The sequence below is a fragment of the Enhydra lutris genome, unplaced genomic scaffold (genome assembly GCF_002288905.1).
Source record: "Enhydra lutris kenyoni isolate GAN:26980312 unplaced genomic scaffold, ASM228890v2 scaffoldscaffold3, whole genome shotgun sequence".
Lineage (NCBI taxonomy): Eukaryota > Metazoa > Chordata > Mammalia > Carnivora > Mustelidae > Enhydra > Enhydra lutris.
Genome location: NW_019154087.1, coordinates 42,093,860 through 42,115,852, shown reverse-complemented (window position 1 = coordinate 42,115,852; position 21,993 = coordinate 42,093,860). Strand labels below are relative to the sequence as shown.

The following is a 21,993-nucleotide window of genomic DNA, read 5'->3' as shown; positions in this document are numbered from 1 at the left end:
TTAAAGATTTTATTTATTTATTTGACAGACAGAGATCACAAGCAGGCAGAGGCAGGCAGAGAGAGAGAGGAGGAAGCAGGCTCCCCACTGAGCAGAGAGCCTGATGCGGGGTTCGATCCCAGAACCCTGGGATCATGACCTGAGCCGAAGGCAGAGGCTTTAACCCACTGAGCCACCCAGGTGCCCCTACAGTATGTTTTTAAAGAGTTACTCTTTACTATCATCAGCCAAAAAGAAAAAAAAAAAATCTAAGCTCAAATAAATGATAAAAAATAATACTTATAACTTATGTTCAGACTGGTCTATAAGGTATGGAATAGGGCAACTGCCCTAGTTTTCATACTGTATCAGTCTAAAGATAAATTCAGCACAATTACACTATGCTGTGTGGTAATTACTCAACCTGTAATTCAGAAGGAATAAAATCAAAATAACCTAATATGACAGGGTTGCAGTGTTAAGTCAAATGACTTTTTGGAGACAAAGTAAAAATTTTAAGAAGGAATAGTGTTTCTTTAAGGTTCTGTCTATTATCAATTCCATTGTAAATGATGAAATACAGAATGTATTAAGGTCAATTAAAATGTATTAAGGGGGGTACCTGGCTGACTAGTCCATAAAACACGAGACTCTTGATCTCTGGGTTGTTAAGTTTGAGCCCCATGATGGGTGGAGAGTACTTAAAAAAAAATCTGGGGGAAAAAAATGTTTTGAGGACAGAACTCCTGGGGTACCTAGGTGGCTCAGTCTGCCTTAGGCTTAGGTCATGATCTCAGGGTCCTAGGATTGGGCCCCACATTGGGCTCCTTGCTCAGTGGGGAGCCTGCTTCTCCCTCTCCCTCTACCTGCTTCTCCTACTACTTGTGCTCTCTCTCACTCTGTCAAATAAACATATAAAACCTTAAAAAAAAAAAGGACAGAACTCCTAGCACATCTAATATTACTAGTTGGATTATAACTACTGACTTTATTAGAAAAAGGAGGAAGGAAAGAAGAGGAAGAGGGAGAGGGATGGAGAGAAAGGAGAAAATGAAAGAAAGAAATCTAGCTTCACCTTAGCCCTTATGTCTATTTATGTAAAGGTTCCCAACTATTCAGGTGAAACTCTGGACCAGCTGTGTTTTCATAATGAGGGTTTCTTAGGGTTTAGAAAACTAATGCTGTGCTTATACCGTATATTATGAAACATTTCCAGCAAAGGTCTGGATCCAGGTCAGCATCCAGAAGCCCAATACACCAACATTTCTGTGGCAAACTTACTAATATTCACGCTAAGCAAGATAAATAAAAACTATAAATAGTCTCAAGTCAGGTCAGGTTTTGTCACCAAAAAAGCTCAGGTCAGGTTTGCCTTCAAATAAATTACAAAAATGTTTTTGCTTATTCTGGAATTGCAGATAAGGGATTGCAAACATAAATTTCATTAAAGATGCTCTCTAGCTTTATAAGAAATTCTATTACCTTAGGGAATACTTTGGCATAATCTTAGGGACTTGAGAGTGGAATTGAACCCAATTACAATTTATACAGTACAATCAAGTTTATATTCAAAGACTGTTTTTTTGAAAGTAAAGATTAAAATTTAAAAAAAATTAAATATTCTCTTGCCTATTGTGAATGTAAGAATTTTTGGTCCACTAATTGTTAAAGTGATCACACCCCTAACAAAGGACTTTCTGCTTACATTCATAGCTTGCAGTGTGAATCCCACATCAAACTTTGTCTGTCTTCTGAGTATAAGGAATTCAACAAGCCAGTGAGACACTGGAAGTACAAGATCCAGTCAGAGGTAGTGGGTAGCCTACACAACAGAAGATTACGTTGGAAGTCTGCATTTTAGGGATAAATAGGAGAGGCTTCCAGGGACAATAAATACATAAACAAAAGAGGTAACTCTTCAACAGTAATCAAGTAGTTGCAAACACTCAGGTAATTAGAGGGGAAAAGAGCTGGGGCTACAAAGTTTAATAGTTTTTGACATTTATTCTTAAACTTACTTCCAAAATAGTGACTTTATCTGTTTGAGAAGATCTAAAGCTATCTGAAGCTGGCTGGGTCTCCAGTAATCTGGGTTGTAGAAACAAGCCTTAAACACTGGCATCTGATTAATGAGCATAGTGGTAAGTTAATTATGTTCTGTGTTTTTATTACTGAAGGAGAGGGTGACTCACTATATATGAACACTATGATTCAAAGAACATGATGCTTAGTATTTTCTGGGTTTTGTTATTTATATTATATCATATGTAATATTCATGACATCCTAGTCTAAATTGATAGAAACCCTCAAAATCACTAATATTGTTCTATATAAATAAAGTATTTCATGTATCTAAATGGATGAAATATTTGGGTATGTTCTCAACTTGAGTCCCTCCTGAAACAGTCCCACTTTCATTTTTAAAGGTAGTAGGGCACTGTACAAATACTTCAGAAGATCATTCCTACACAGGGCTCAAGAGGTAGAGTTTTCTTTTTCTTTTTAAAGTTCTTCATTTCCAAAGACCTCATTTGAAACTGGGCTTTGGTTAAAGGGACTTAATTTTGTGAAATGTTTTATCTAAGAACACACACTAAATTACTGACATTGTTGAAAATGAAGTATGTTTATTCTCTTCAGTCCAATTGTAAGAACTTTCCAAGTTATAGAATATATTTTTCTCCCCGAGGACAAACTGCAAAACAAACAAACAAAGAAAACCAAAACAAACAAAATGAGAAAGGTTTCACTTTTGAAATGAGCTAATTGGCTGACCAAGTATAATATAGGAGATTAAGCTCAGTAACAGTTCTGTTCAATAAGACAGGAAAAAGGGACGCCTGGGTGGCTCAATGGGTTAAAGCCTACTTTTAAAGCCTACTCGTGATCTCTATGAAATAAATAAAATCTTTTAAAAAATTAAATAAAATTAAAATTAAAAAATAAATAAAATTAAATAAAAGTAAAATCAGGGACATCTGGGTGGCTTAGTCAGTTGAGCATCTTCCTTCAGCTCAGGTCATGATCCCAGGGTCCTGGGACTGAGTCCCACATCGGGCTCCCTGCTCAGTGAGGAGCCTGCTTCTCCCTCTGCCCACCACTCCCTCTGCTTGTGCTCTCATTCTTTCTGACAAATAAACACATTCTTTTTCTTTTTTAAACACATTCTTTTAAAAAAAAGAAAAAAAGAAACTTGGCTTTATCTAAGTGTCAAAGATGTGCATACTATATAGCCCAGAATTTCTTCTCAATTATCATGCATACAAAATGTTCATAGCAATATTATTTTTGTTAGCAAAAAAACTAGAAACAATCCAAATTCCAACAGTGGAATCCTATTCAGTAGTGAAAGTGAATAAGCAACACAAATGAACATGATGACTCTCACAAATGTTTTGGAGTGAAGAAAACAAGTCAAAGAAGCATATTTACAGAATAACCACTGTTTTTTAAAAAATTCAAAAGTATGTATACATACAAAATAAGGGGAAAGAATGGATGGTAGGAAAAATGAGACTTGAAAGAAAGATAAATTGGGAGAGATTAAGAGTGGATAAGAAACAGTTTTTGGTGACAAGATGAAGGGGAAAAGGAGAAAAAAAGAAGGCAAAGGAGTGGGACCTTAAGCCTGGCCACCGGAGAAGCAGTGGTCCCATTAATCTGTTTGGAACAGTTTGAGTGGCTAATTTGGAGAAAAAGTCTGTTTTAGGCTTTAGATTTATTGAGTTTGATTTCAGAGGACAGTATCTATCCAGGGAAAAATGAGAAAAAACATAGTTAAAATTGAAAATCCAGTATTTAGACCAAGGCTATCTCAAGGCTGGAGCTATATTTTGGAATAAACTGCCCTCATGTGATTAAGTGAAGTCTTGGTAGCAGGTGCATTCTCCAATAAAAACTGGATATAGAGAACACTTGCTTTATGAGAATGGATGGAGATTATATGAGTAAAAATTCTGACACTGAGTGGCATTGATTAGAGTTAGAAGAGATGATGTGATGTAATCAGAAATTCAAGTCAGAATTTTGAGAAATGAATTATAGTGGAGCATATTATTCCAGTTCTAATCTGTAATACATTAACAGTAAATTTGAATAATTTATCCAAAGTGATTTTGTCATTTGTCTATAAGCCAGAATTCCTTTATCTTGTGTAAAAAGTTCTCCATTATTTTGCATATTAGTCATTCTTATTTATGACAGTTACACAAGAGAACTGTGTAGTTAATTAAGTTAAAATTGTAGATATAAAAATGACACATTGAGAAATACATCCTTTTAGAGTTAGTTGGATTCCCAGTAGAATAAGACAATAGCCCAAACCCCATGGTTTGAAATTAAATTCATGAGTTCTTGTAAGTCATGTTACTACTTAAACTATAACAATAATCTAATTTAGTAATCACAATTATATTATGTGAAATAATATGAAAATCACATAATGAACAACAGCATTCAATATAAATATCTCTATTGCTGCTTAATGTTTTTAGATTCGGGTTTTAGATTTGTTGAATTTATTATTTAGATATAAAAATTAGTCATTCTTAAGGTTGACATGTTAAACGTTTTGAAGTGGAAATTGGTAATATCAAAAATCATTTTTAGAACAAAGCAGTTTAAGTAGAATTTTTACTCTCTCTGTATATTAAGTTCTAATTATTGTTGGAACTACTGGAATATGCTTAGATTTATTATGCTTCATCTGTGACTTCTGAAGTTGTTTGGGCTTACTCTTTTCATTTGTTTTCTCTAGAATCAAAGTTGATTTTGTCCACATTGACATAGAATGACTCCTACTACTTTATTTTACTGCGGTATAAATTTACCCAAACTTTTTAGATTTAATAGATTTGTAAGAAAGGACAGGAGGTGAAGATAGACATCACTTTCACCTACAATATTCTAGTATATGCTGAATAGTAGTGTTTCTTCCCTTCTGTCTTCTAACACCTCTAAAAGTCAGGTTCTTATCAGTTAGATCATAAATGGACATTGAAAGCTAAATGGTAGAAAATCAGAAAAGTAGCAGGAATCTAATAAACTGTCACTTTTTGTCTTGCTTATGTGAGTACTTCACTTTGGAGTAGTGTGAGCCTTGGTCAACCTTTCTGGACCATGTAACATCACATCCCAAACAGAGTATTATAAAAGGTACCTCAGTGCAAATTGCTTTGTCAGTTAAAACATGAAGTGGGCGCCTGGGTGGCTCGGTCATTTAGGCATCTGCCTTAGGCTCAGATCATGATCCCAGGGTCCTGGGATTGAGCCCCATGTCAGGATCTCTGTTCAGCAGGGAACCTGCTTCTCCTTCTCCCTCTGTCTGCTGCTCCCCTGCTTGTGCTCTCTGTCAAATAAATAAAATCTTTAAAGCAAACAAACAATCTGCTCCAACAGAGTCTTCTTTAACATAACCTAATCAACTGAGACTATCCTTTGTTACTGATAGGTCCTGCTCACACTCAAGGGGAAGGGATTATACAGGTCTGGTATACCAGAGGGGCAGGAGTCCACCTCAGAATTCTGCCTACCACAGCCTACCTTCTGGACCTGAAGTATTCATGTCTCCTACACCTTACATACACAGAAGCAAAATCCATCTGTTACCGTGGTTCCCAGTTTTCTCATCTTATTAAAGCATCAGCTCAAAGTTCAAAGTCTTATTTAAATCATCTAAATTAGATATAGGTGAGGCTCCTGTTTGTCATCTGTGAACCTGTAAAATTAAAGAGCATCACAACATAAAATAGTGGTACAGGCACGGGATAATTATTATAGTCATTATGGTTCAAAATAGCAAGGACAGAATGGAAAGTTAAAAAAGGAGTCACTGGTCCATAACAGTTCTGAAATCCATGTTGGCAGACCAAGCCCAGCTGGGTTGGGTTAGGTTTCAAAGCTTAGGAACAGACATTCATGGCTCTCAACTCTACCTTCCCAGTCTTGGTTCTGCCTTCTGAAACATTCTTCGTTTTCTTGAAGGTTATATATGTTTGCAGTTGCTTTGTTTTATCAGACTTCTTTCTGCCAGGCATTTGGGAGGAGTCCAACAGCCTTTTTCCATTTTATATTCCTTCTGTTTCATTTTAGTTCAAAGGGGTAGTGTTTATGTTGAAATAATTTCCTCAAACTCTGGGTTTTGAGTGGCTTTCACAGGGATTCACTGCATTTGACAAAAGCTACACTTGTAGGGTTTTCAAGAAATGAAATAATCCTTTTTTTGTCTTTGCCCTCTTCTGAGATGGCTAAGGGAAAACTCCAAAGTTTACTAGAGGCCCTTAAAATATTGAAAGGGTCCTTTGTGTGACTAAATCTTTGGCCTTTTGATCTTTTTGAAATCTTACCAGACAGTCATCTTTTGGGGTGCCTGGGTGACTCAGTCAGGAAAGCCTCCAACTCTTGATTTTGGCTCAGGTCATGATCTCAGGGTGGTGAGATGGAGCCCTGCCTTGGGCTTCATGCTTAGTGTGAGTCTGCTTGTTCTTCTACCCCTCCCCCTGCCCACCCCCCCCCCCCCCCCCCCCCCCCCCCCACACACTCATGGGCTCTCTCTCTCTCTCTCAAATAATCTTTTTTTAAAAAAAAGTCTTTTTCTCCATCGTTCTTTTGTTAAACATTTTTTTATTTTTAGCATCTTTCTATTTGGAGAGGCTGGGCATTTTAGAAATCATCGAGGCCTATTTCCTTTCTCTTTAGTAACTAGTTCCTCAATTTATCTCTTCCCTTTTGCATTTTACTATAAAGAACAAAAGTGAACCAGACAACACCTTCAACACATCACTTGGAAATGTCCTTAGTTATATATCCAGTTTTAACACTGGTAAGTTCTGCTTTCCATATAACTGTAGGATACAACGTTGCCAAGCTTTCTGCTACTACATAACAAGGGTCCCCCTTATTCCAACTTCGAGTAGAGGCATACCCCATTTTACTGCACTCTGCAGATACTTTTTTTTTTTTAAGAAGTTGAATATTTGTGGCAACCTGCCTTGAGCCAGTCTGTCAGTGCCATTTTTCCAACAGTATTTGCTTTTGTAGATTTCAAATTTTTAACTATTTTGTTATGGTGCTGTGTGATCAGTAATCTTTGCTGTTACTATTGTAATTGTTTTGGGATGCCACAAATTGTGCCAATATAAGATTGTTAATGTAATCAGTAAACATTGCATGTACTCTAACTGCTCCACCAACTGACAGTTCCCCCATCTCTTTCCCACTCCTCGGATTCCCCTATTCCCTGAGACACAACAATAGTGAAATCAGACTAATTAATAACTCTACAAGGGCCTTTAAGTGAAAGGAAGAGTCATATGTCTCTCACTTGAAATCAAAGGTTAGAAATAATTAAGCTTAGTGAGGAAGGCATTTCAAAATCCACGATAGGCCAAAAGCTAGGTCTCTTGTGCCAAACAGCTAACCAAGTTGTAAATGCAAAGGGAAAGTTCTTGAAGGAAAATTAATAAGTGCTACTCTAGTGAACACAGGAATTATAAGAAAGTGGAACAGCCTTATTGCTGATATGGAGTAAGTTTTATTGGCCTGGATAGAAGACAGAAGATCAAACCAGCCACACAAGATGCCCTTGTCAAAGCCTAATCCAGAGCATGGACCCAATTCTCTTCAGTTCTCTGAAAGCTGAGAGTGGTGAGGAATCTACAAAAGAGAAGATGGATGCTAGCAGAGGTTATTTCATGAAGTTTAAGGAAAGAAGCCATCTTTATAACATAAAAGTCAAGGGCGCTTGGGTAGCTCAGTCAGTGAAGCGTCTACCTTCTGCTCAGTTCATGATCTCAGGATCCTGGGATCGAGTCCCAGTCGGGCTCCCTGCTTGGTGGGGAGCCTGCGTCTGTCTCCTTGTACTCCTTTTTCCCTGCTCATGCTCTCTCTCTCTCAAATAAATAAAATCTTTTTAAAAATAACATAAAAGTCAAAGTGAAGCAGCAGGTGGTAATGTAGAAACTGCAGCAAGATATTCAGAAGATCTAACTAAGATGATTACTGAAGGCATCAGTAAACAGATTTTCAATGTAGATGAAATAGCCTTCTATTGGAAGGCAATGCCATCTAGGACTTAGGTGGCTTAGAGAGGAAAAGTTGATGCCTGGCTTCAAAGCTTTAAAACACAGGCTGGCTCTCTTGTTAAGGGTAGTGCAACTGGTGACTTTCAATACTCAACCATTCTGAAATTCCTCACGCCCTTAAAAATTATGTGAAATCTAATCTGCCTGCACCTCAATGGAACAACAAAGCCCGGATGACAACAAATCTATTTATAACATGGTTTACTGAATATTTAAGCCCATTCTTGAGACCTGCTTGCTCAGGAAAAAAGATACCTTTCAAAATATCAGTGCTCATTGACAATTCACCTGGTCACCCCAGAGCTCTCATGGACATGTACAAGACTAATGTTGTTTTCGTGCATGCTGACACAACATCCATTCTCAGCCCATAAATAAATCAAGGACTATTTGTGACTTTGTATTTAAGAAATACATATTGTAAGGATTATAGCTGCCATAGACAGTGATTCATCTGATGGGCCTGTGAAAAATACATTGAAAATCTTCCAGAAAGTATTGAACTTTCTGGATGTCATTAAAAACATTCATGATTCATGGGAAGGGGTAACTGTATCAACATTAATAGGACTTTTGGAAGAAGTTGACTTTGGCATAGGATTCTGAGCCTCGGATGGAGGATGCATTTGAGGAGTGCAAGTAGAGGAAGTAACTGCAGCTATGGTAGAAATAGCAAAAGAACTAGAATGAAAAGTGGAGCCGAAAGGTGTGACTGAATTGCTGCAATCTCACGATAAATCTAACAGACGAAGAGTGGCTTCTTATGGATGAGCTAAGAAAGTGGTTTCTTGAGATACAATCTGCTCCTGGTGAAGATACGATGAAGATTGTCAAAATGACAGCAAAGGATCTAGAATATTACATCAACTTCACTGATAAAGAAGGAACAGGGTTTGAGAGGATCGACTCCAGTTTTTATTTTATTTATTATTAAAAACTTATTTATTTAAGAGAGAGCTCACATGGGAGGTGTGGAGGGACAATAAGGAGAGAGAGAATCTCAAGCAGTCTCCTTGCTGAACATTTAGCCCAACACTTGGCTCCAGCTCACAACCCTAAGATCATGACCCGAGCAGAAATCAAGAGTCAGATGCTTAACCAATTGAGCCATCCAGGCGCCCCAGCTTGACTCCAGTTTTTTAAAAAGTTCTACTATGGGTGTCATGCTGAAAGAATCCATCAATGTGGCCTTTTCAATGTTGTCTTATTTTAAGAAATTGCCACAGCCACCCCAGCCTTTAGCAACCACCACCTTGATCAGTCAGCACCATCAACATCAAGGCAAGACCATCTACCAGCAAGATAATTCACTGAAAGTTTAGATGGCACTTAGCATTCTTTAGCACTAAAGTTAAGGTATATACAGTGATTTTTTTTTTTTTAACATAACACTATCGTACACTTAGTACTTTATAGTGTAATCATAATTTATCTGCTTGGGAAACCAAAAATTTCATTTGATTTGCTTTATTTTAGTACTCACTTTATTGTGGTGGTGTGAAACTGGACCCGCAGTATCTCCAAGTTATGCCTGTACCATGTTCCTCATTTCCTTCTGAGTCCTTACCAGCAGCATCCAGATTAAGGTCCAGATGTCTATTAATGTTCTATCCAAGGCAAGTTAGACTTTCCCTATCACACATCTCAAAATTCTCACAGCTTCTATTCAATATCCAATTCCAAAGCCATGCTCAGGTTTTTATTGTTAATACAGCATTCCTTGTTCAGGTACCAAAATTTGTATTAGTTTTCTAGTGTAACAAATTATCGGCTTAAAATTTAGCATCTTAAAGCAACACATTTATGATTTTACTTTTCTTGTTGGTCAGGAGTCTGGGTGTAAATTAACTGGATCCCCTTTTAGGATCTAACCAGACTGAAATCAAAATGTCAGTTGGGACTACAGTATCATCGGAGGCTCAGAATCCTATGCCATGCTCACTGATTGTTAGAATTCAGTTCCTTGTGATTGCAGGACCATTTTCTTAATGGTTGTTCGCTGGAGTACACTGCCTGCTCCTGTAGGCCACTCCTGGTCTTTGCCATGTACCCCCTACATAGGCTGTTCATAACATGGAAGGAATGTTCAGGGCAATTTCAAAGTTCTGCCTACCACACTAATTTGTTTATTATGCTATAAGGGACAAATAGGAATTTTTTTCTTAATCTTTCATGCTTTATGCATATTTGTTTCCTTTAGTGGCTGCCCCCTCTGATATATTTTAAGTCTGCATTTCTTGAGGACAACCAGTAAGTGCTCTAAAGCAATGATCCTTCAGGAGGCATTTCCAAAGGTCTGACAAAAAAAAAAAAAAAAGCAATGATCTTAGCAAAAGTGAGTGGGTGGGGAGGAGGGGTGATGTAGAAAGACAATACTCAGAACTGAAATTCTATCATTACATTACTTTCTGTTGGTACTTCCCAGTTGGCGAGGAAAAATGTAACATGTGAAATTAGGGATTTCCCCCTCCCATTTTACTTTTTTTTTTTTTTTTTTAAGATTTTATTTATCTATTTGACAGAGATCGAAAGTAGGCAGAGAGGCAGGCAGAGAGGCAGAGAGAGGAAGGAAAGCAGGCTCCCCAGTGAGCAGAGGGCCCAATGCGGGGCTTGATCCCAGGACCCTGAGACCATGACCCAAGCTGAAGGCAGAGGCTTAACCCGCTGAGCCACCCAGGCACCCCCCATTTTACTTTCCTCCTAAGTTTAAGTGATATATAGAGGGTGAAGCATTCCAGAGTTTTTCTTCTTGTTTTTTGAAGCTGTCTTTGAAAGCAGGGAATAGGCATATATGATTTCTGTTTAGATAAGTGGTTGACATGAGCCAGAGGCTCAGAAAAGCAATTTAGGCTTGTGTTTGTTTTAGTTTCTCTTCTCTCACTGGAAAAGTAAAATGGAAAAGTTGACAAATATTAAGCCTTGCTCCAACTTCAATAAAAATGTTTAGACACATGCTGTTTTCTATTCTGTGGCAACCTCCAATTAAAACTTCACTAGGTTTTATCTCTTTTTCTCCTAAAAAATCCCAATTCTTCCTTAATCTTTCTGGACTATATTAGGCAATAATGTTTTTTCCCCACTCTTTAATCTGTATATACCTATACCCTAATGGAAAGAAATTGTAATGTATTTATTCATTTATTTAGGGAGATTCACTTTCAGTCTTCTAGAGTTATAATAGTGCTTTTATTGTTTCTACTTTGAATGTATCTGTCTTGGTGTCAGCCATTCTGGATCAGTAGTTAAAAAGTAGAAATAATCTCACACTATTTAATGTGTCCTCTAATTATTGTGTTTATCATTTTGGGCCTAAATGCTTACAAAATTAGAAGTTGAGAGAAAAACAAGGGATTGCTTTCTTGAGTAATGAGTTTTTAAAAAGATTGTGTTATCAAAGCACAAATTCTAATTTTACCAATGTCTAAGTTACATGGCATCTCAGATATGCTTTGGCTGTTTGAGGAGGAAGATTGTAGACCTTAGCCATAGATTTTGTTTTTGTAGTCTTATAGATTTGTTTTTTAAGTGGGAGAAGTTAACTCTTAGAAAACAAGTGTTTTGTTCTGTTTTTTGCAGGAATATGACTTTTTTAAATATTTTTTATTTTTTATTAATATATAATGCATTATTAGCCCCAGGGGTACAGGTCTGTGAATCGTCAGGCTTACACACTTCATAGTACTCACTATAACATATACCTTCCCCAATGTCCATAACCTAATCACCCTATCCCTACCCCCCACCCCACCACAACCCTCAGTTTGTTTTGTGAGATTAAGAGTCTGTTATGGTTTTTCTCCCTCCCAATCCCAGCTTATTCCATTTTTTCCTTCCCTACCTCTCAACCCCCGTCCCCCACATTACTTCTCAAATTCCTTATATCAGGGAGATCATATGGTAATTGTCTTTCTCTGGTTGACTTATTTCGCTCAGCATGTTTTGTTTTTAAAAAGCATGTGTTACCTAAGTTGGGGGTTGGTTTCTTCTGACAATAAAAAAAAATTCAGACAGCTTCATGAGACAAAGAAAAGCATTGCTGTCTTGCTTTTGTGAAGTTTAGATTGTTTTTCCTCTTTTAAACAGTGTTATTGATGCATAATTGACATATGTATATAATAAACTATACGTATTTAAAGTATACAATTTGGTAAGTTATGAAATATTTATGCAGCTGTGAAATCATCATCACAATACAGGTAATGAACATACGCATCATCTCCAGTCATTTTCTCATGTCCTTTTATAATCACTCCCACAGGCTTCCTACAGGGCAATGCCATCCTCAAACAATTATTTGTCTCCTCTGTTTTCATTTTTTTTTTTAATTTTTCCTTTCCTTCCCCTATGTTCATCTGTTTTATTTCTTAAATTCCACATATTAGTGAAATCATATAGTATTGGTCTTACTCTGACTTATTTCATTCAGCATAATACCCCTTAGTTTCATCTACATTGTTGCAAATGGCAAGCCTTCATTCTTTTTTTTTTTTTTTTAAAGATTTTATTTATTTATTTGACAGAGAGAGATCACAAGTAGGCAGAGAGGCAGGCAGAGAGAGAGAGAGGGAAGCAGGCTCCCTGCCGAGCAGAGAGCCCGATGCGGGACTTGATCCCAGGACCCCGAGATCATGACCTGAGCCGAAGGCAGCGCAAGCCTTCATTCTTTTTGATGGCTGCGTATTTGTGTGTGTGTGTGTGTGTCTCTGTGTGTCTCTGTGTGTCTCTGTGTGCATATTTGTGTGTAAACACACAGTGTCCCTTTATCCATTCATCTGCAGGTGGGCATCTGGGCTCTTTTCATAGTTTGGCTGTTGTGGACATTGCTGCTTTAAATTTTGGGGTGCAGGTGCCCCTTAGAATCAGTATTTATGTATCCTTTGGGTAAATACCTACTAGTACAATTGGTGGATCATAGGATAGCTCTATTTTTAACTTTTTGAGGAACCTCCATACTGTTCCCCAGGGCAGCTACACCAGTTTGCATTCCCGTCAACCATGCAAGATGGTCCCCTTTTCCATTTGATACTGTGTCTAAGAAGAGTTTGTCTAATTGATTTTCTCCTAACTTTAAAAAAAAAAAGGCTTGTGGGGTGCCTGGGTGGTACAGTTCATTGAACATCTAACTCTTGATTTCAGCTCAGGTCCTGATCTCGGGGTCGTGAGATTGAGCCCCATGTCGGCCCTGTGTCAGCTCCATGCTCAGCGAAGGGTCTGCTTGAGATTCTCCTTCCGTCTCGCTCTGCCCTGCCCACTTGTGTGCTCTCTCTTTCTCTCTTTCTAAAATAAATAGTTTTTAAAAAATGGCCACCGGGGTATTATGGTATGCAGAAAAGGTTATTGAAAATAATTTTAAATTATTATTAAATAAGAAATTCTAAAACCTAGTTCTTAAGCTTCTAAGGTCAATTTAGTTATACTTGTAGATGATTTTTAGTTACTCTTAAGGAGTTCTTTCGTTTGTAATCACATTTTCCAAACTTTATTAATTAAATTTTCTTAAATATTTTAAACTGCACTCATACAACTAACAGTAAATTTTTAAAAGTATTTCAAGGGCACCTTTGTGGCACAGTTGGTTGAACGTCTAACTCTTGGTTTTGGCTCTGGTAGTGATCCCGGGATGGTGAAATTGAGCCCTGTGTCAGATTTGCTCATTGCAGAGTTGGCTTGAGATTCTCTCTCTACCTCTTCCTCTGCCTCTTCCACTTATGCTCTCTCTTTCTAAAATAAATAAATCTTTAAAAATAAAAGATATTTCTGTTGTCTGACCAAAAAAAAAAAAAAAACCATAAAACAACCCTTCTCAAGTACTTAAATAAACCTGATGAATGAAAACTTGTAAGTATGCTGAGATTTAAGTTCTCTTAGATGTTCCAGTGACATTTTGTACATTTTAAAATACAAGCCTGCACTCATTTTCCCAATTACTTTATTTAAATTGGCATCACAAAGTCTATCTGTTATTGTATCTGACCTAGTTCTCTTAAACATTAGAAACAACTAAATACCAAATATATACAGATTCTTTAATTTTATTTTTGAAGATTTTTTTTGAAGATTTTATCTATTTGTTTATTTGTCAGAGAGAGAGTGAGCACAAGCAGGCAGGGGGAGCAGCAGACAGAGGCAGAGAGAGAAGCAGGCTCCCTGCTGAGCAAGGAACCCGATGCAGGACTTGATCCAAGGACCCTGGGATTATATGACCTGAGCCGAAGGCAGTGATTTAACTAACTGAGCCACCCAGGTGTCCCAAGATTTATTTATTTATTTTAAAGAGAGCATATGCATGAGCAAGAGGAGGGGTAGAGAGAGAATCTCAAGCAGACACCCCAACCAGTGGGGAGCCCCGTGGAGGGCTCAATCCCCCAACCCTGAGATCATGACCTGAGCCAAAATCAGGAGTTGGACACTTGACCAAATGAGCCACCCAGGTGCCCCAAAGGTTCTTTAATTTTCAAAAATACCAATATATGAGCTTATTTCTCTTAAACTTTTTATTAACTTCATTGTGAATCTTTTAGGTTAAAAGATACTTATGATTTTGGGGGTTGCTTTCTCAGCTCATGGGTTTTTAATGACCAAAGATGTCTTTAGCCAAGACAGTGAGTGGATATTTGCCCAAAACTAGTGGCGCACACACACAGCTGTATTCTATAGTTGTTTTGTGCTAAAATATGGTAATCTTATAGCCCTATTTTCTTAGAATCAACTTAGACACACCGAATTCATTAGTCTATCCCCCACCCCCAGACAAGTTGTTACATGACTTGATTGGATTCAATTAATCTGTTTACTATTTCATTCTTTCTGGAATCACTTTTCTGGGCTCCCTATTTGTGAGTGACACAAATCCCTCAGGATTAAAATGACATCTGTTAGAATCCTTTTGTGGCTTTGTCGGACTGGGCACAGATTTAAGGTCATGACGATTAATACTTGTGTTAACTAAAAACACAATAATGATTTTGGTTATGTAATATAATTAATTTTTCTTATTTGAAAGTCTTCCCTTAAACTAATTTATGTAACCAACAACATTCAAGGAAACAAAGTGAAGAATATGGTTAAATTTACTGTAAAGCAGAACCTCTTTGATAGTAAAATAATTCCAGTCATACATCTCTACCCCAGGTTATCTGGTACTGCCTAAAGAAAATAACTGAAGTAATACACTTTAAGAATTTTCATGACAGGGGCGCCTGGGTCATGCATTAAGCGTCTGCCTTCGGCTCAGGTCATGATCCCAGGGTTGTGGGATCCAGCCTCACAGTGGGCTCCCTGCTTAGCAGAAACCTGCTTCTCTCTGTCTCTACCGTTTTCCCTGCTTGTGCTTTCACTCCCTCTGTCCAAAAAAAAAAAACTTAAAAAATATTAAATTTCATGACAAATTGTTTCCCTTGTCTATTGGTTGACTTCAAGCTTCCTTTTCTCCACTTCTTCTCTTTTTTCTTTCCTTTTGCATCTTTCTACTTCTGCCTTTCTTTCATTCCTTTGTCTTGTCCTTTCAGAACTAATAATCTGGAAACCTGTAGTAAAGGTGAATAAAACTAATAGAAAAAAAGATGATGATGGTCACCAAACATGATGACAATTTAGAAGGTATAGTGTTTGATTTTTAGAAAGCTGCTCTAACATTACATTAAGTTTTGAGACTGGGCGATTAGAAGGGTGATGCACTTTTTAAAAATCTTAAGCCTTTTTTTTTTTTTAGCAAACTATAAATTATAAATTTCCATCTATTCTGTTAGCTAGATAATATTGTTTGAAAAAACAATGTTCCTTCTATGTTTTAGAGTTCCAAAAGTTCCAACCAGAGATGCATAGAGATCCCACTACACTAAATAGGAAAAAATTTAATAAAAATTAAGAAGATTAATAAAATACAATTCAGCCTGATTGAGTCAAACAACAGAAGTATAATTAGTAATCTTTATAGATAGAGAAGTCAAACACTGAAAAAAATTCTGTTGGTTGAGAAGTTACTTTAACTTTTTCATTTTCTTATAGGAAATAGTTATATTTTAAAAACATATTCCTTTAAAAATAAGTAAAAATCTGTATCTTAAGATTTAAAACTTCGTGTGTGTGATACAGATCACTTTCTTTACAATGAATAAGGTATAATCATAAGCAATTTATTCTGTTTCCCTTCCTTCCTTCCGTCCTCTCTTCCTTCTTTCCTTCCTTTCATAAGAGAAGTTCTTCTCTTGCCTATATGTAAAAAACTCAGTCTGGAGCATCTGGGTGTCTGAGTCAGTTAGGTGCCTGACACTTGACTTTGGCTCAGGTCATGACCTCATGGTGGTGAGATCAAACGCCCACATCGGGCTCCACACTGGGCATGAAGCCTGCTTGATTCTCTCTCTCCTTTCCCTCTGCCCCCTCTCCCTCGCATGCATGTGGAGGCATACACTCTCTCTCTCTCTCTCAAAATAAATAAATAAATGAATGAATGAATATTAAAAATAAAAACGCAGGTCCATCATTCTCTCCTTATAGTCACTTAATAACTACAGTCACTCAAGTTGAAAATACAGTGTCAATTCCATAATTAAAAGTGCCTAGTTAGTATATTAATCAGCAGTTATGTCCTCATTCAAAGCTAAAACTATTCCCTCCCCTTGCTACGGTTAGCTATAGGTGGAAGGCAGCGTGCTTGACTTTTTCTGTTGTTTATCTCCTTACCCACTGGAAAGTTGCTTTATCTGATCGCATCAGAATTTAAACTGGGGGCAGGAAGAAAGGTAGAGGCAAACAATTTTTTACCTGACTCGTAACTCTTTTTGAACTTGTAAGTTCTTAAGGCTGACTCTTTCTCTTATGTGTACTTTTGTGTGTTCTTCAGAGACCTTTACTGGAGCTATATTTCCTGTGACATTTCAGAAAATGATTCCTCCTATGAGCCAGTACTGAATTCTTTTTCCTCTTCCTTCTCCTCCTTCTATTCCTACCCTTTCATCCTTCCTGTTCATCCACCCTTCCCCCACCTTCCCCCTTCTGGAGGTACTCTGGGAACTCAAGAGGTACTCTGAGTATGGTTGGGATTTTGTGTTTTTTTTTAAGATAACTTTCCTGAGATATAATTGACATATCATAAAATTTACTCTTCTAAAATGTACCTTCAGTGGTTTTTAGTGCAGACACGGAGTTATGCAACCATTACCACAACCTGAATTTTGTAACATTTTCATCATCTGCGTAGGATTTTGGTAGCTCCAAGCTGGCCATCTGTGTGGGCCTGCTTATTTACATCTCCCCATCCCCAAAACAGCATGCTTTCTCACTCTGAATCTCATGTGCCCTCCTCAGGCACCAGTCTGTGGTGTCCTCCCAATGGCATTCTCCCTAATATCAGGGAAGCACTCATAGGGGTCCAATGGAGGCCTCGTTTACCAGGTAGGGTCAAACAAAGGCACCTTTCTATACACCCCCTGTTTTGGTGGGGGCATGAAAATCAGTATAGCTATCTTCAAAGAAATTTCTTCATATGCAATTTTCTCTCTACTCTTTTTATCTTGTGTGTAGGCTTTAGAGCAAGGTAACCTGTTCTCAGACATCTTACTTTGGAAATTTGCTACAGGGTAGACTATCTCACAAATCCTGTTGGTATCTGATTTCTAATAATATCTTGATGTGTCTGTTGAAACTTCAAATTTCATACGGTGCTTTATGCAGAAGATAATAACTCAGATGTCTCTTAGAAAGCAATGCAGCTTATTCTTTTTTTTTTTTTTTAATGTACTATCATTTAATCAAGTGCATAAGAGACAGAGTATTTTTGGGGGGGATGGGTGCCTGAATAAATAATCACTTCTGTATAAGCTAGGTAAAAATGCCTTTGGCTTTTTCTAAGCAATATCTTATATCTTCCCTTTTAACTACTACATTGTGCATTTAAGTGCATACTCCTCAAGGCAGATCCTAAGCATAAAATGCTATGGTAAACATTTGAAAAGGAAAGTGGCAGGACAAGGTTGTCCTCATTTGTAGCTGGAGTTGCCTTTTTCCAGTCTGGGTTAAAGTAACATAAATACAAATTTTAAAAAAATATTAGCTATCCTTGTTAGTTGAATAAACAAAGTCAGCTTTTGTCTGAAACAGCTGTTTTTTATATGTTAATTTTAAAATTTAATGAAGGATATAATTACAGAAAATAAGCATTTAACATTTTCCACTTCCTCTAGCTTCTTTTCCAAACCCATCTCTTTCTGCCTACCAAGAGATATACATTATGCACATTACACTTAAATTGGTTGGGATGGTTAGAAATCTTAGTGATCAAGAGTAATCGTCTTTTCAAGAAATGTCAATGAAGGAAACTTAATGTATGATGATATTGATTAGCTGCATTCCCACCTTTCATAATGAAAGAAGGATTATTGTGCCCCATAGAAAACCTTAAAAATTGTCATTATATCACCCGCTTAATTGAATGCCATTGAAAAAAACTGACCCTACAAAAATGTCCCTACAAAGTCACCCTTCTGAGTTTTTAATTCATTCTCCATAGAGTTAGATTACAAAGCACGTTTACAGGAATAGACTTTTTCTCCATTATAAACCCGAAAATGGCATCATTATTATTAATTATTATTATTCCCATGTCACATATGAGAAACTGAGTTTTATTTTTTTTTTTATTTTTTTTTTTTAAGATTTTATTTATTTATTTGTCAGAGAGAGAGAGGGAGAGAGAGCAAGCACAGGCAGACAGAATGGCAGGCAGAGGCAGAGGGAGAAGCAGGCTCCCTGACAAGCAAGGAGCCCGATGCGGGACTCGATCCCAGGACGCTGGGATCATGACCTGAGCCGAAGGCAGCTGCTTAACCAACTGAGCCACCCAGGCGTCCCAGAAACTGAGTTTTAGACATGAAATGACTTTTCCCAGGGCAAATGATAAGTTGACAGCATAGTTGGACCTAGAAGTACTTAAGTCCATTCAGTGCAAAATTTATAGTTATACTATATATATCGAAGTCAGAGAAATCAGTTAGTGAATGGAAGAAATGTGTTCCATCTTATTTCAGCTCCACGCATTGAGGCTGTAGGAGCTCCTCTCCTCATTTTAGCTGGGATGCATAGAATGAAGCCTAGAACTATAATGTGTAAGGCCTTCTGTTCGGTCTGGCTGTTTTGATGTAATCATCTGCACTTTGCTGCCTCCTGGTACCTTGAACTTTCTGTTTTCTCCCATGAAATAAATAGTCATCATCTGTTTTCTGGTTCAGACCAAAAAGCTGGCCCTATGGGGCTAGGGCAAGGAGCTGGTTTGAGGTTTTTTCCCTCCAGTTCCTTTATCCTCTATGAATTTGAGCTGTAGGGTAATACCTAGATTGAAGACCATATTGAGAAATTAGGTAGGCAGGAACCTCAGTCTCTCATCACTAGTAGGGAACTTCACTACTGTAAGTGCAGTACAAGTTGCTGATGTGTACCCCATCTGTTACCTTTGCTTCTTAGGTAATATGCACGTGTCACTAGCTGAGGCCCTCGAGGTGCGGGGTGGACCTCTGCAGGAAGAAGAAATATGGGCTGTATTAAATCAAAGTGCTGAAAGTCTCCAAGAATTATTCAGAAAAGGTAAGTCTTTTTGTTCCTTTTTTTTTTTTTTTTTGGCATATCAGGTGAAAAACACATAAGGAGGCAGAATATAGAAAGGAATACTTTTTTTTTTCTTTCTTTGGACTAAAAAAGCTCAGATCTTCTCTACCTTCATTTGAACATCTTCTTTGTCCCTCATATTGTGCTAGGTGCTGAAAATACAATGCTGATCAAAACCAAAAACATTGACGGGAGCTTGTAATCCAGTGCAGAAAATTGCTATTAGTAAAATATATAAGCAAATGTAAAAAATGCAACCATGACAAGGGCTACAAAGGAGGGGAATCAGTGGCTATGACCCCTAATAGGATTTGACCCGGTCATGGGGAAGAAAAGGAAAGTTCCCTGAATAAGTCATCTCTGAGCTAAGATCTGAAATAAGAGAAGTTAACCAGAGGAGAAGCAGGGGAAAACATTCCTGTCAGAAACAATAATATGTGTATCCCTGTAACTCCAAATTGGGATAATGTAGATTGTATAACTAGTTTGGTGCTTCCCTATAGAGATGATCACCTGGTCCAAATCACTGTGTGGCATTTTGGAGCTGGAAAAGTTGGGGAGTCACTGTCCAGAAACATTTAATACTCTACTGAAATGCTCTACATGAAGATGGTATTCACCATTCAGACCACATGGCCAACACCTATTCAGAATAGTAAATAAAGAAACCAAGCTTCATCTAAAAGAAGAATTAAACTTTAAAACTGTTTTGAGTAATTTAATCAGACACAATAATTGTTACAGAAATGGGGGAAGATTGGAGCATATAATGGTTTCTCAAAGTATGGTATCTGGATGGGTAGCATCTCCATCATCTGAAATTGGTTAGAAATGCAAATAACGTAGGCCCATGCTAGACCTACTGAATACAAAACTCTAGGGGTAGGGCCCAGCAATTTATGTTTATCAAGTCCTTAAGGATATTCTGATACCTGTGAGAGAATCATTATGTGGGGGAATCGCTGAAGACCATGAGCCATGGGAACCTTTTGGAAGGTGTAGGGGTGACCACTCATTGAGTATAAGAAGGTCTAGAGCAGAGAGGAAGAATGTTTGGAGACAGGTGATAAAGCTTTGCCATAGTTGCTTTTATATTCTAATCCAGGGACAGGAATTTGAAACAGTGTTAGGGCCCTCCCAATTCTGCTATAAACTAGGTGTTTGAGAATCTTTGATTAGAGTTAGGATTACTCTACAGAAAATGTATTCGTTTTATATAATGCCACTTACTTAAATCTAGCTATTTTAAGTAGACCTTGTCTTTGCTTCATTTTAATTTTAATTGTCAGACAATTAAGAAGTATGGGTATTCCAGAATATAGAGCAGTAACCGTGCTCCAAAGATGTTGTTGAAGGAAGGATATGTTGGTGGCATTCCTTAGCTAATAGCCAGTTTAATATTTAAGAAACAACTGTTGGCTGTGAGGTTTTGTGTGGAAGATCCCAAGTAGAGGACACCGTTGGCCTTAAAGGTTCACTCAGATCAGACAGGATGCATGTGTAGAGTTTACTGTGCCAAATAAATGATTGGGGCAGTAAGTACTAGAGATGTTCAAAGGAGGGAGAGATAATACCTCTTTTTATTATACTAATGGCAGGATCACTGCCCTGGCCATGACTCATACAGAGTATCTGGCACACTGCAAATACCTGGGGGTTTTCTTCTTTCAAATTTTATAATGTTAATAGAGATTGAATGGCTGAATGTAAAGTACTTGTCATTGAGATAAAATTACTGCACAGCATATTGGCACATTACAATGGAGAGACTGGTTATGTTATAAAATGAATTGTGAGGCATTTAGGTCTTAAACACTATCCAGTGGGAGCTGGATACCATAAGGCCTTCAGTCCAATTCACAGTCAAACAACAGTAATACAGAGAAATTGAATTTGGCTTCTTTGGCAGTCTAGAAATTACCAACTACTGTAATTGCCAATTGGAAATTTGTATTTATTTGGAGGGAATTTATGCTTATTTGTTTTTTTTTTTTTACCTGAAATCTCTTAGATTTTCATTTCTTTGTTTGATAACACGGTGTCTTTTTGGCCCAAGTTCTTCTCCTGACTATTATAACAAACTGAAATTAAAAAATTATTACTTTGCTTAGTTTGTGAAGGAATGGTGTTGGTCTTGGTTTTCTAGTACACCCCCTTATGAATAACAGTAGGACTGTTAGCAGTGGAAAAGCAAGTAAAATACAGTGGTCTCTAAGAAGTTTGTTTTTCTCAAATATATTTTCTTCTCTGGTTTTGTCTTTTTTTTTTTTTTTAAGATTTTATTTATTTATTTAACAGAGAGAGAGATCACAAGTAGGCAGAGAGGCAGGC

The 21,993-nt window shown here is 37.4% G+C and overlaps 1 protein-coding gene across 1 annotated transcript in view; it reads left to right on the top strand.

Annotated features, from left to right (window-relative positions):
* Nucleotides 1-21,993, top strand: part of LOC111155470 (protein tyrosine phosphatase, non-receptor type 13) — a 212,861-nt gene that overhangs the window by 29,625 nt on the left and 161,243 nt on the right. The window contains exon 2 of the mRNA XM_022515639.1: nucleotides 19,522-19,641. Within this exon, the coding sequence (XP_022371347.1) occupies nucleotides 19,527-19,641 (115 nt within the window). The 5' untranslated portion in view covers nucleotides 19,522-19,526. The remainder of the gene's footprint in view (nucleotides 1-19,521; nucleotides 19,642-21,993) is intronic.